Genomic DNA, 13,627 nt, shown 5'->3' on the forward strand with positions numbered 1-13,627 from the left:
CTGGCGTGAGCTGGAAGAGCTCTGATGCTCTGCAGATCGAATGAAACGATCCGATCTCGTCCGGCGGAGGGGATATGGGCAGAGGTGACAGGAGGCCCCCCCCCATCCTGGGTCGTTGTCCGAGCCCATCGGCGTAGTTGTGTCCGACTCAGTCTCACCTGTGGGGGTGGCGGAGAAGGAGGTGACGGGCGGCAAGGGGGGCAGTGGGTGCCTCTTCCTCTTCTTGGATGGCAGTTCCCGTCGTCAGTGGGGCGGTCTGCACCAGCACCGCTAGGGGCGAGCGTGTGGCGGCGTTGCCGGCATCCTCTTTTGTATCTTAGATACAAGTGTATGCAGGGTGGCGAGAATGTCCAAAGATCTCTAGGCGGCAGCTATGGTATAGGGACCGGCAGCTGGGGCGTAGCAGCAGGGACAGGGCCCTTGTCGTCCTGAGGCCCTCCGTCGCATTTCTTGATGGTATCCCTGTTGGCTCCATCGTCGTAGGGCGCGGCGACTCAGACATTTCTCTCGTTGCCACCCTCCTCCTGGATGGTCTGTAGGTAGAGGCGTTCCTCCACCTCCTCTGCAGAGGAGATATCCGTGCCCTGGTGGACTTCAAAGCCCCCCCCCCTCATTCTTTACATCCAAAGGGGACGGTCTCGGGGAGATGACCGGCATCTTAGTGTCCGGGGTCTTCTCAATGGGCTGGAGTGAAGTCTCCCTTCTGGCCGGGAGGGACACTCTTGCCTTCGGAAGGGCACCCTGCGGGTCCGCCCCCACGGCCTTCGAAAGGGACGGATCCGCCTTCGTCTGGTGCACCTGGCCGTTCATTGGTCAGGCCAGGCCCCTTGTCCGACTTGGTCTTCGTGGTCGCCCAAGACACCTTGTCCTGCTTGGCCTGGTCCTTAGGGGCTGGCTCGGAGGCCCGGGCTCCTTTGGCCTTCTCCACTGAGGGTAGGCCGGATGCCGTACTCAGTTTGGTCTTCTCTTTGGTCCTCTCCAGGGCCACCTTCAGCTTGCCCGGGTTATTAGACTTCCTCTTGGATGAAAATCCGGAGCGTTGACTGGAGACGATGCAGCTGGGGATGTCGAACGCGCCCTAGCCGCAGAGGAGCCCACCTCAATGGCGCTCCCGACAGTAGTGAACTTGCAGTGCTTGGCCTTTCGTTGCACCCCCGCAGGAGGGGCGCTGTCAAAGGACTTAAAAGCCTGCTCACCTTTCCCAGATCCGGGAGAGGCATGCACCTGGGAACCACCAGGTGCAGAGGTCTTGGCCTGCAGCCACTCCTCTAGCCGTATACTCCGATACTTCAACGTGCGTTTCAAGAGTTCACAGCAAAAAGCACAAACGTCCTCCTTATGCGTTGGGTACAGGCAGAACAGGCACTGGGAATGTTTATCATTCATGTAAATATTCCGCAAACTGCAGTCGGAGCAAAGCTTGAAAAGGGAAGGGGAATCCTGCTCGTTCTACATGATCCTCACGGTGTAGGCCTGAAGAATCATTTGAAAGCTTCCATGAAGAAACTCTATGAAATCCACCCTTGAGAGGCCCTGAAGAAATCCGAAAAACGGGTCCCCATCAAATCAGAAAGATGATCGATGGAGTGCAAGGCTCGATTGACCGAAAAATAAAGTAAGTCTTCCAAAAAGCCAACCACACAGTAAAAGCTTGAGAGCTAAGCACGAGGACTCCCAACACTTGAACGTACAGTAAAAATCCAAAGATGGCTGCCTGTGAGGGGTTTAGATAGAGGGCAGTATGACCCAGAGCTCAGCGATTGGTTGTTAGGAGACAGACAGTTCAGAAATGAAATTGAAACTGATTTTCTCTTTTACTGAGGATTCCCAGCCTGACGGGGAATATTCATGAGCATGTGAATCCATGCCAGACCCCATGCTGGAGAACCATCTTTCCCTGTAGGTGTGCTAAGAAGGAATTAGAGCTATGAACACCACAACTAGTTCCAACAGGTTGATGTGATTGGATGCTGCTTATGGGATACACACACTGTGTGCTGTCTTTTGAATGAGGGGAGCTCTCCACACAGACAGATGAGTCTGTAGGGAGAGTGGCCTCTACTGCAGGGGTGGTAAAAGGTTTACCCTGCAGAAGGTACTCCTTTGACCACCACTGCAGAGACTGAACGAGGGCCGTTGTCTCGCTGGCCTGAGACCATTGGGTCAAGAGCCACTCCTGCATGAGGCACATGCACAGATCCAGGCTAGAATCATTCACAGCAGCCGCGTGGCTTTGCCTATGGTTAACTGGTGTCTGGCCACATAGTGAGGGATCAGGAACATGTTTCTCATTGGAGAGGAAGACTAGACAGTCTTCTGTCCGAATTAGGACCCCCACAAACTGACTTAGCTGAGCACCAGACTTGATTTCTCGTTGATGGATAAACCTAGATTGAAAAGATGATTTACTGTCTTCTAGGTATTCTCCAAACATGTTTTGTACGAGTCTCTGGTTATGAGCCAGTAGTCGATGTAAGGATACACTGGGATGGATTGCCTGCGCAGGTTAGACGCCACTACCGCTAGTACCTTTTTAAAATCCCTTAGGACTGAGGCAATGCCAAAGGGGAGTACTTTGAACTGATAGTGTCCTCTATCTTGAACCGGGGGTACTCTGTGTGCTGGCAACTTTGAAATATCAAAGTATGCACCTTTCATGTCCAATGTGGCCATGTAATCCCCACCCCCCCCCCGTTGCAACAGTGGGGATTACTTCATGAGTCGTCATCCTGAACTTTTGAGTGTTGACATTTATTTGCAGAACAGATCTAAAACAGGAACCATGGTTAGATCCGTTTTGGGTACAAGGAAGTATACTGAATAGATACCCTTGTTTACCTGAGATGAGGGACGACTGATGGCTCCCTTTTCTAGAAGGATCTGGACCACTTCCAACAGGATTCACAGGTGCTCTGGTGACAGTCGTCTGCTCCTGGGTGGATGGTAGTGGGGTGGCTGGAGGAATGCTATGCAGTACCCGTGGGTGATGGTCTGCAGTACCCATGGATCGGAAGTGATCCCCTCCCTTGCGTGGATAAAAGATGTTAGACGTCTGGGGAAACATGGGCGGGGACCAGCACCGCTGAGTCATTTATTGGTGGAGGCTGGGGAGCCTCTGGAAGCAGAGTCCCCCCCCTCCCTATACCCTTCCATTGTCGAAATCCCTGCTGTTGTGGGTACTGAAGACCACTGGTGGTACCTTGATCGTAGGACCGGCGGGTATTAATTGCCCCTCACTGGATAAAAAGGTTTGGCAGAGATTTGTTCCAAGTGATTTTAGTCTAGTGCTCTTTTTTAGAAGTTTCTACAGCTTCATCGGCTGCCTTATCGAAAAGGGCAGCATCCTCCACCGGTTCATTGATGAAGAAAGCCTGGGTTTCTGGCTTTAATCTGATAGCCAGGCGTGGCGTCTTACAAGAGTCCTAACTGAGTATGCGTCCCACGTCTCAGCAGGGTCTAGGTTATTTTTAAGGATATTCTGCATGACCCGTCATCCTTCCACGACCACTGCTAGAAGTTGAGTGCGGGTTGGTTCCGGGACACTCTGAAGACCCTCTCTTGAGCGAGTCCCCATTGTACATCACTATAGCTCGCAAGGAGCGTGGTGTTGGCAATACGGGTACAGAAGGCAGCAGAGGTGCGACAAATTTGCTGAGAGCGTACAGTTATTTTGCAATCCTTGTCTTGAGGGGATTAACAAGGATAATGGCACTCCTGCCCTTTTCCTGGTTGTTGTGACAATTAGGTAATCTGGGACAGCGTGGCCCCCGATGTCTAGAGGGTCTGACGACGCAGGGTTCTTTTCCACTAAAGGGTTGACCGCATGAGTGAGCGAGGGTGTCAGCCGAGAGAGAGCCATGCGCTTCTTTACAGAGTTTAAGAGGGAGCTATCCTGGCTGACCGGGACCTTTTCCTTAAGGATGTTCTGCATGAAGTAAGAGTCCGGGATGGCTTCTTGGGTAAAATTAACTGCTGACTTCTTAAGAAGGTTGAAAAGAAACTGATAGTCGATGGGCAATGGGTCCCTGACTTGAGGCGTGTCCAAAAAGACATTCACAGGTTCATGGTGAGGCGTAGAGTGCCATGTGCACTGTTGATCAGCAGGGTCCGGGTCTGGGTCTGGAGAGACAGTGTTCCGAGCAGTTTGGGTTGGGTAAGGAACATTGTAGATGCCCTGGACAGGGTCATACTGGTCGTCCAGAAATACATCCACCTGGGGATCATGTGGATGGAGCTCATCCAAGGATGCAAACTATGCACCTGGTGAAAGGAATCTCTGGGACTTCTGGAGGGACAGGAATCATGCCTATGACGTTTGATTATATCAAACTGCCTGAAAAGTTTATAAACTGAACCATTTTGTCCATACATGCCGCAAATTTGACTCTAGACCACCCAGAGGAGCATGAATCATCCATCGGAGGAAAGGACTGAGCAGTTGGGGCAGGGTCCTGCTGCATGGCCCTATATAGAGGAGATGCAGGAGAATAGTCTTCAGGTAAAGTGGAGGCCTTTTTGGGGTCAGGGTTGTGTAGACAGGCTTTAGAAAATTTCTCTTGTAGCTTTGCAGTGTTTGATGAATGGGCCCACTTTGGCAAGTCTTTCGACGTGCGGATGGATCAGATGTCTAGTAGCCGACTAGAAGTGAAGCATGAACCGCTTAAGGTAGATCAACCAACATTAACTCTTACAAGCTTTGCATTTGTGCGACCAACTAGCTAGGCGGAAAAAACAGGACCTTGACGCGTGAAGGATTTTGGGTACACTACATGTCACATTAGGGATAGTGTTAGTTATGCCCATGTCAATGTCGTTTTTCGATGTTAAAAAAAAGATGCAATACTACGCAATTACCACTAGACGGTGGACTATATACACAGCATGTGATTCTAGGCATATTCACAAGCATCAGAAACATACCTGCGCACAAAGGCAAACTTTCCATGCCCTCAAAACTATGCAGAGTGATCTGTGTGAGAATACTCTGTCATTTCTTTTTTGTATAGTGTCTCTAGAGGGCCGAAAGTCTGTACAATGCCAAGTGTCTGGACTATCAGAGGAACAGAGTTAGATTCCAAAGGACACCAAACCAGGATGAGACACACAAGTGCCCTTTTGGTATAGCATAACAAGATCCTAGCAAGTGCCACAGTGACAAAATGTTGCAAGCAAATCCGAAAAAATGAAAACTATACATGCAGTTGTGGAAGCTAAGCTATCAGCTGGCATTATGATTTGCATTTTCAGTGCAGAGAAAAAGGGAATGACAGTGAGAGTGAGCAGGGGCGGACACTGAAACGTGGCAATACACGACCATGGCGTGATATTGCTGTGCAATGAAAAATGTGCTATGACCAATCTGAAAACTGACCACAGCCGCAAAGGGGGCTGTGTCTACAAGTACTCCTTTTATGCCCCCCCCCCCTCCATCTTTTCCAAGCCATTCACCAATTAGGAGAGAGAATACTTACCAGTGAGCCCCACTTTCTTCCGACACATAAAACAGCGATTTTTCTTTTTCATTTTAGGCTTGTCGGGAGACTTCTCCAACTCTTCTGAAGAATTCTGTGCACTCTCTGAAGCAGACGCTGCACAGGAAAACAATTGTTAAGCTACAAAAGACCAGGTGAGCACTGCCCTAGAAGTCGGCCCACACATACACAGTACGCACTCAAGCAGAAAATGTATTACAATATGTGGGCATGATTCACTGCAAAAGACAATGTACAGTACACAAACATGTTCCTGTGGGAGCTGGGGTACCGCCAATGCATGTAAACACTGCCACAGGAGCCATAGCACTGTTTGCTTTTCAGCAAAAACACTATATCCATACCAAATCTTCAGCACAAACCAGATTACAAGACATACAGGCCCATCAGCAGGTGTCATGGTACAGTGTGAAAAAACACTTGAACCATAGTGCACCACCCAGGTACCCCCTCCTACTAAAGCCTGGCTTCACTTAAGCAAAACATGTAGAAACTCAGTCACGTTGACAGACAGCAACACACAGCAGCAGGCTCCTGTAATAGGCAGGGCAAAAGGGTGAGCAATATGCGAAGTGGGCTAAATGACCTACTGTAGACCGAGGTACACTGGAGAGCGTCAGGATTTGATGCCACCAAAGGATTAGTCTGTAGGCAGGTACTGGGTGTTAATTCAAACTCTTGTGTTAAACCTCCCCAATCCTCTCCTCCCTCGGCCTACAGACAAAGAGCCACAAAGTAATGGGGCTTCCAGAGGTTTTGCTGCTGATCTAGAGATGGCATTGGTAACCCTTATAACACTCAGAGCCCTGTCGAAAGGGTCAAGTGGCAGTGGAAGGATGGATTACCATACATGCATCTTTGAAGAACGAAGGCTTACACTACAGAACTAGGTCAGATTCTGCCGATAGATTTGTATCGCGCACACTTCAAAATGAAATTGCTTCCCAATACACATTGTATGCCAGTATCAATTCAGATACTGGGCACAAAGGGATTAAACATCCCAACAGGAGCAGGCATCTGCATAAAGCATACACAGCACAAACTGTCCATGAGAGCTATATAGTTTGTGGGATCTATGCGATTTATGTGTTTTCACCGCTGAAACCCAACATCGTTGGGTAAATCAGAGTCCAAAATTTGTATTCAAGGAGCAGGAGCTAAAACCAGCTCCTGGGCATTGGGCGTATTAGATGTGTTCTAATTTCTGTTGACATTCTCAAATACTCTCACATTTACATGCTTGGAAGGCGCCAGTTGGCCCTGGTAGTCAAAAGTAGCTCCTGGTAGCTGTTGGTTTCAAACTAACCACACTACTATGCTAGAAGTAGGAGCTAAATAGCTCCCAGCTCCCTTAAATTCCAAACCATACAAACTATTTGTTTTCACCAACTAAACACCCTTCTCAAACTATTTTAGGACTGGTGCAATTATACAAACTCCAGTTCTAGAAAAAGTGTTGTATAGTGGCTGAAAAAAAATATAGTTTACCCAACAATGTTAGTTCTCAGCGCTCAAAACACTGCATACCAGTTTGTGCGAGAAGTCGAGTACAATGCATTCACATGTTTCTACAGCAGCACAACACATGCACTTCTGCAGGTTTGCACCCACAGTCTACCATCCATGTACCTACTCCTCCTGCTAACAGTGGGTTGCAATGTATTTGCAAAATCGTATTGGTATGTGGCCTAGTGAGTAGACTGCCAAAATTATGTATTTAACTGGATACTTGTGTAAAAGTAAACCCATATCTCCCTCCCAGCCCACTCTATTAAGATATACTTCATTATGATCCAGACTGGAGAGGGAACAGGATCGATATTTGGAGGGGTGGGGCTAAGGGAGAGAAATCAAGGTTGCAAGTAAGGCATTGTGCACTGGTATCCAAAGTACTATCAAGATGTGGTCATCCTGACCCCTACTGCTCTGCACCACACGCTAACTCTCAAGTCAGATAGCAAATCTCTTTGAAACCGCATAGTACATGCAAGCCCATCATTAGCACCCAGGGCAGAGGGCGCAGCCGATCAGGTTCTGTGAATCATGGGCTGAAAACCGCTAATTGCAAAAAGAAAGGGATTAGTAGGCACACTACCTAGTATTTCCCTCCAGATCTTCTGACCAGTGAGGCGCTCCGCATTCAGGAGAGGAGCATTTATCCACACTGGTGTGTGAAGAATTGGAACACACCCTTTTCAACCTTTTTTCAGGGGAAGACACCAACTTCACATTTAAGTTTAACCCGCTTGGCTCAAGAAGAAGGGATGTTTATCACGAAACGCGTCAGCCACCATTAATTGTATACATGGACTATCATTGCTTATAATTTTGTTGACAGCAATCCTTGCTTGTTCAGTTCAAAATCTAATTGGGACTACAAATTAAAACCTCTTTGGTTTTTCTTACGAATCAAAAGATTTTTTTCATTATTTATATAATCTATGTACTATTGAATAATAACCAACATATCTCACCTTGATGAACCATCAGTTGGATTTAGGATAGAGTGCAGGGGACGGGAGGGCTCCTACCTTTGGATCCTCGTCCCTTTTCCTGAAAACCGCTAATCTCAGCCAGCATTCCAACATACTCAAACTTCAAGTAATCCAGAATAACGCCCTTGGAGCAGCCCTGAACATTCCTAAAAGAGCACATTGCGAGCTAAAAAATGCACACTGGCTCCCCATCCAGGAGCTGATCATTTTTAAAACACTCCCCATCAACCATAAGTGCCTATCCAACACACCACCACCTTACCTCTCCAAAAGAATTGCCAAAGTCCATTCTTCCAGAACCACTAGGACCCTTGCACAGATTGACTAATTGTGCCCAAAGTCAAAAGATCCAAAGCCGGAGGCTCCAGCTTCCCATACATTACTGCCAAGCTCTGGAACAACTTCCCTCCCTCCCTGAATGCAGATACATCCTATTGGATTTTCTGTAAAGCTTTAAAAAAACTATGCTTTTTACCTAAACCAGACTAGGACCTTCTGTCCCACCGCCTGCTCTGTAGAATAATTGCCAACTGGTCTTATACCCATGTCCAATTCTGTATGCTTACTATAACCACAGATTGCCCACCCTTTGTCACCTTGTACTTGTATGCAATTATGTCTGTATTTCACTAGCTTGACTAGCACTTTGTACCTGCAACAGCACCGCAATGCCTACGGGTTGTATGTGTGCTTTACAAATGAAATAAATAAAACGTGCAGGCTGCTTCCCCCGCCATCTTTTCCCTACCATCCCTTCCTATTTTTTATAACCCCCCCCCCCCCAACCACCCTGGCCCTACCTACCCGATTTTTGAGTGGCGACGCCCACTGCCGCCACAGCTTCTCTAGTCTCCTTTTGCCAGCCGCCACAGAATTGGAAGTGGGTCCCCGTAAGGATCCCCCGCTTTAATCACTGCAGCCGCAATCTTGGAACATCCCGTTCATTTATAGAAAAGAGCCGGCCATCAGCACCATGGGTTACCAGATTCGAAACCCGGTGTATCAATTGAGTTAGTAACCCATTCCACAGGCTACATACGGGGTGGGTGGTTTGGGGTGTAACGTCCAAATCCCTCATTACACAACCTAGCTCCGCTCAGGCATTTAACTCTGGCTAGCCTGTGGAACGGTTTACTAACACCATTTTAGTAGCGTCACCCACACAGGCCACACTTCCAGATGTTGATTGCAACCAAAAGTCAGGGACGGAATACATCTCCCTGGGGTTATCACACCAGAAAGAAGGCTATTCTAATGCACTCTATTTCTGCCTTTCAAACAGCAGCAACTCAAAAGGGAAAACTACAAAGTCAATGGATTCACAGTACAGGTCTCCATCTTCAGGACCATAAGGGTTAAGTTACTTACCTGTAACTATTGTGCTCCAGCATGGGTCTGGCATGGATTCACATGCTCAAGAATATTCCCAGCCAGGCTGTGAATCCTTGGTAAAAGAAAAAAGTTTAACTTTAAAACTATTTCTCCTCTAAACCAATCACTGGATGGGGGCAGTATGACCCAGAGGACAAAGACAGTCCTCTCCTTAAACTCCACCCCGGGTGGCAATCTTCAGATTTGTTAAGCACGTAAAGTGGCAGTATGAACCAAGAAGAGCCACAGAGGGGAAGCAGGGAGGGTTTGCATGTGAATCCAGGCCAGACGCATGCTTGAGGACAATAGTTACAGCCAAGTAACTTAAACCTTCTCCAGCATGGGGGTCTGGCCTGGATTCACATGCTCATGAATAACGATTACACAGCAGTACATTTACACAGCCACAAGAGGTGGCAAGGCTCACCAGAAGCAATAAACATTCATCTCTAGAACAGACTCACCTCAAACAGGTAGCATAGCACAGCTTTGCAGACTTGGGACTCCTCCCTGGAACCACTGTCAATGCAGTAGAACCATGTGACTGTGTGCATGGACCTCCAAGTAGCAGCCCTACAGATGTGGAGCAGGGGCACACCAGAGAAACGCTGTCGTAGCTGCGATGGATCTGGTGGAGTGAGCTCTCGGACGGCCTGGCAGCGGTCACCTAGCCAGTCGATGATGGTGCATGATGCAGCCCGAGAGCCACCTGGATATGGAAGCCTTCGACAAGGCCTTTCCTTGATTTACAGGTCTAAAGTTGACCAACTAAAAAGTACAATGAAAATCCTTTGTACGTGCCACATAGAATTTCAAAGCACGAGCAACATCCAGCAAATGCAAGGCCCTCTCTGCTGGCGGTTGATTCGGAAGAAGACAGCCAACACTAAAAGGTTCTTTGAGGTGGAATTCCGACAGTACCTTTGGCATAAAGGTGGGGTAAGTTTACGCAGTACCACCCTTGAAGCGTGGAAAGATGAGTAAGGCTACTTGAAAGACAGGGCCTGAATCTATCCGACCCACCTGGCCGAGGCGATATCCAAGAGGAAAGCAGTCTTCCACGACAAACTTGAGCAGAGCCTGACACATTGGTTTGAAGGGCACTTCCATGAGCTTAGTCATCACAACATTGAGCTCCCAATCCAGGGCAAGAGCCTTCACCGGCGGGAAAGTCCTGAAGAGCCCCTTAAACTCCTTGACGAGCCTGTGAGACCACAGTGAAGGTCTGCCGCAAGACCTGCTGTACCTGGATATGGCGGCCAGATGGACATTGGAGGCATGAGCCAGTCCCGCTTTGGCGAAGGAAAGCAAGTATGGCAGAAGTTGCGGAGCAGTGACCCACAGAGGGGTAATCTTGAGTCTGGCACCATACACATAGGCGTTTCCATTTATGTGCGTAACACTTGAACGTTGACAAGGCTCTGGCCAGGATGTCCTTACATTCTGCAGGTAAAGCAGAACCTCCAAATTCTAGGGCTGCAGGAGCCATGTCCTCAGGTTCAGAGACTCTGGGTCGTGATGCAGAATCGGCCCCCACGCCCCTGCTCTGGCGAGGCAGGTCCGGGGACAGTGGTAGCCTGATGGATGGAGCCACTGTCAGGTGGATACCAGATCTGCCTCGGCCATGCCGGGGCGGCCAGCATCTTCCTGCAGTTTCACGAGTGTGGAGGAGTGGAAATGGGGGTCAGGGGATTGGGGGCGGGCGGGGGGGAGATGGAGGATAAGCATATAGAACTGTCCCTCTCACAGGAATGAGAACACGTCCCCCAAGCTCCTCAATTGAGGGAACCTGCTGGTGAACTTCTGGCACTTGAGTTCGCCTCATTCGTGAAGAGATCGATATGCGGTCGTCCCCACTTGTCGAATAGCAGAGCCACCTGGTTCTGGCGAAGCTCCCACTCATGGCAAGAACGCAGTTCCCTGCTGAGAGTCCGCAATGGTGTTCTTGACTCCTGCCAGTTGAAACGGAATGAGGAACATGCATTGACAATGGCCCACCCCTACAACCCCTAGGCCTCTTTGAAGTGTGCTGGAGGCCGGGTCCCCCCCTTTTCCGGATGTAGAACATGGTTGTGGTGTTGTCTGAAGATCCTCACCACCTTGTCTTTCAATGATGGTAGATAATACTTGAGGGCCCAGAATACAGCCAGAGGTTCCAGGACGTTGACGTGTAGGTCCTTTTACTCTTGTTGCCAGAGGTCTCTGGCGTGCAACTGTCCGGTGTAGGCTCCCCATCCCTCTAGAGAGGCATCTGTGGTGACAGCCTCCTGTTAAAGGAGGAACTGAGCTCTCTGGACGAGATGTTGCAGAACACCCCACCACTGTATTGCCGACTGCTTCTTTGAGAGAGATCTTGCCGATAAAGTTCCTCGATACTTGCATCCACCTTGAATCCAGCAACTCCTGGTGAGGTCTCACGCACAGTCTGCCGAAGCAAACAAGGTTTATGCAGGAGGACATGCCCAGAAGTGACGTGATGGATCGCACCGTCGTTGGCTGGACCAATGCCAAGTGCTGCACTTTGCCTTGGAAGGTTTTCACCCTCTCCTCCGAGGGAGACTCCAAGCAAGTCACTGTTCAGCTGTGCACCCAGGCATATAGCGTACTGAGATGGCTTCAAGCAACACTTTGGATAGTTCATGGAGAACCCCAGCTCTGTCAGCAGACGTACGGTCCTCACAGTGTGCTCCCTTGACAGGGACTGTGAGCGGGCACGCAACAACCAGTCCAGTTAGGGGTATACATGGATGCCCTGCAGACGATGTGCCACCAACCGGGCCAGGCACTTCGTAAACACCATTGGGCTGACTTTAGTGCCTTGAACTGTTAGTGCTGACTCTGAACCACAAATCCCAGGAACTTGCAATGCTTTTGTGGATGGGGATGTGGAAGTAGGAATCCTCCAGGTCCAACAACATCAGAAAAACTCCTTCATCCAGCTGGCGGAGCATGTGCTGCAACGTGAGACTAAGTATTTGTTGAAGGAAGGAGGTAGGCCCTGGTATGAAACAATTCCTGCCTTCGCTCCGAAATGTGATGAGTTAAGTGGTTATCAGCAAGGTCACGGGCTGGTGGAGGTGGGTGCCCACACCTCCTTGCGTAAGAGTAACTGGCAAAGTCTGACACCGAACGCTTTTTGGTGCAAAAGATGGATATCAACAAAGTTGTTTGAATAACCAATTGGTTTTACTGAGGTAAAGAAGACCTAGTCCTGTGTGGTCAGCCGACACGCGTTTCGACCTCTAGCGTCCTTTTCAAGGCTATTATTCTTTGTTAATGCCCAACTTGTATCCTGGGCTGGTCATATTCCTATTTTAGGCAGTGGTAGGGAGTAGTCCTCCCTCTGTAGGTCTGGGCTGGGTTGTAATCATGCATAGTCTGATGGATTGTGTATTAGTCACTGTATAGTACAGCTCTCAATGAGGCGCCTCATTGAGAGCTGTATTATACTATACAGAAAACATGACCAGGCCAGGATACAAGTAAGTACTTGTCGAGACGACGGAGTTATAGAATCGGCCTCCAACCACCGGTCTTCTTTCGAACTAGAAAGTATCTGGAATATACTCTAAGCCCCGGGCACTGCCTCTATTGTCCCTTTCCAGGAGATGGACTAAACTTCCTGCAGAAGCTGCGGTCTGTATAGTTCTTGTCACTGAATCTGAGGGATACGAGGACACTTGCGTGGGAACGCCAAGGTGTGCCCCTTCCGAGAGCGTTCAGGACCCATCTGTCCATGGTGATCTTTTCCCACATGCTGACAAACTCCGCCAGCCGGCAAAGACTTGTCGACTGCCTTTACCGAAAAGGTTTCCCCCGTCAAACCGCATATCCAGCACTTTTGAACATCCTAATGGAAGTTAGTAGCCTTAAACCAACCTTGACGGCAGAGATACCCCCCCCCCCTTTTCCCCATCTGGCGAAAACCTGTCTGATGCCCAGCGTCACCATGATGGCGTGATCAGAGGCCACTTCACCCTAAGTTTGTGCCCCAACCTTATCTTCGGGTAGGAAGTCCAGTATAGAGCCCAGCTTGTACCCGAGTTTCTGGTCATAATGGGACAAAATGGCTAGGGCATTTGCTGCCTTGAAGGTAGAGGCTGTCGTGTAAATTATCCTCTTGCGCATTGCATCCAGCTTCTTTCCCTCCTTGTCCGGAGGTACCATGGCTACAGATGACTGGTTCACCAAGCGTTTCCCATCTGTCGTCAAGACCACTGAATCCGGCAAGGGCTGAAACCTTGGGCACCTGTGCGCTCAGTCAGG

General features: G+C 49.2%; 1 protein-coding gene across 4 annotated transcripts in view; it reads right to left on the reverse strand.

Annotated features, from left to right (window-relative positions):
* ZFAND6 (zinc finger AN1-type containing 6) overlaps positions 1–13,627 on the reverse strand; it is a 610,641-nt gene that overhangs the window by 65,065 nt on the left and 531,949 nt on the right. For all 4 annotated transcript variants that reach the window (XM_069624177.1, XM_069624178.1, XM_069624179.1 and 1 more), the window contains one exon: positions 5,472–5,588. In XM_069624177.1, coding sequence (XP_069480278.1) covers positions 5,472–5,588 — 117 coding nt within the window. The remainder of the gene's footprint in view (positions 1–5,471; positions 5,589–13,627) is intronic.

This window comes from Ambystoma mexicanum, chromosome 11 (genome assembly GCF_040938575.1).
Source record: "Ambystoma mexicanum isolate Mex_15411 chromosome 11, UKY_AmexF1_1, whole genome shotgun sequence".
Lineage (NCBI taxonomy): Eukaryota > Metazoa > Chordata > Amphibia > Caudata > Ambystomatidae > Ambystoma > Ambystoma mexicanum.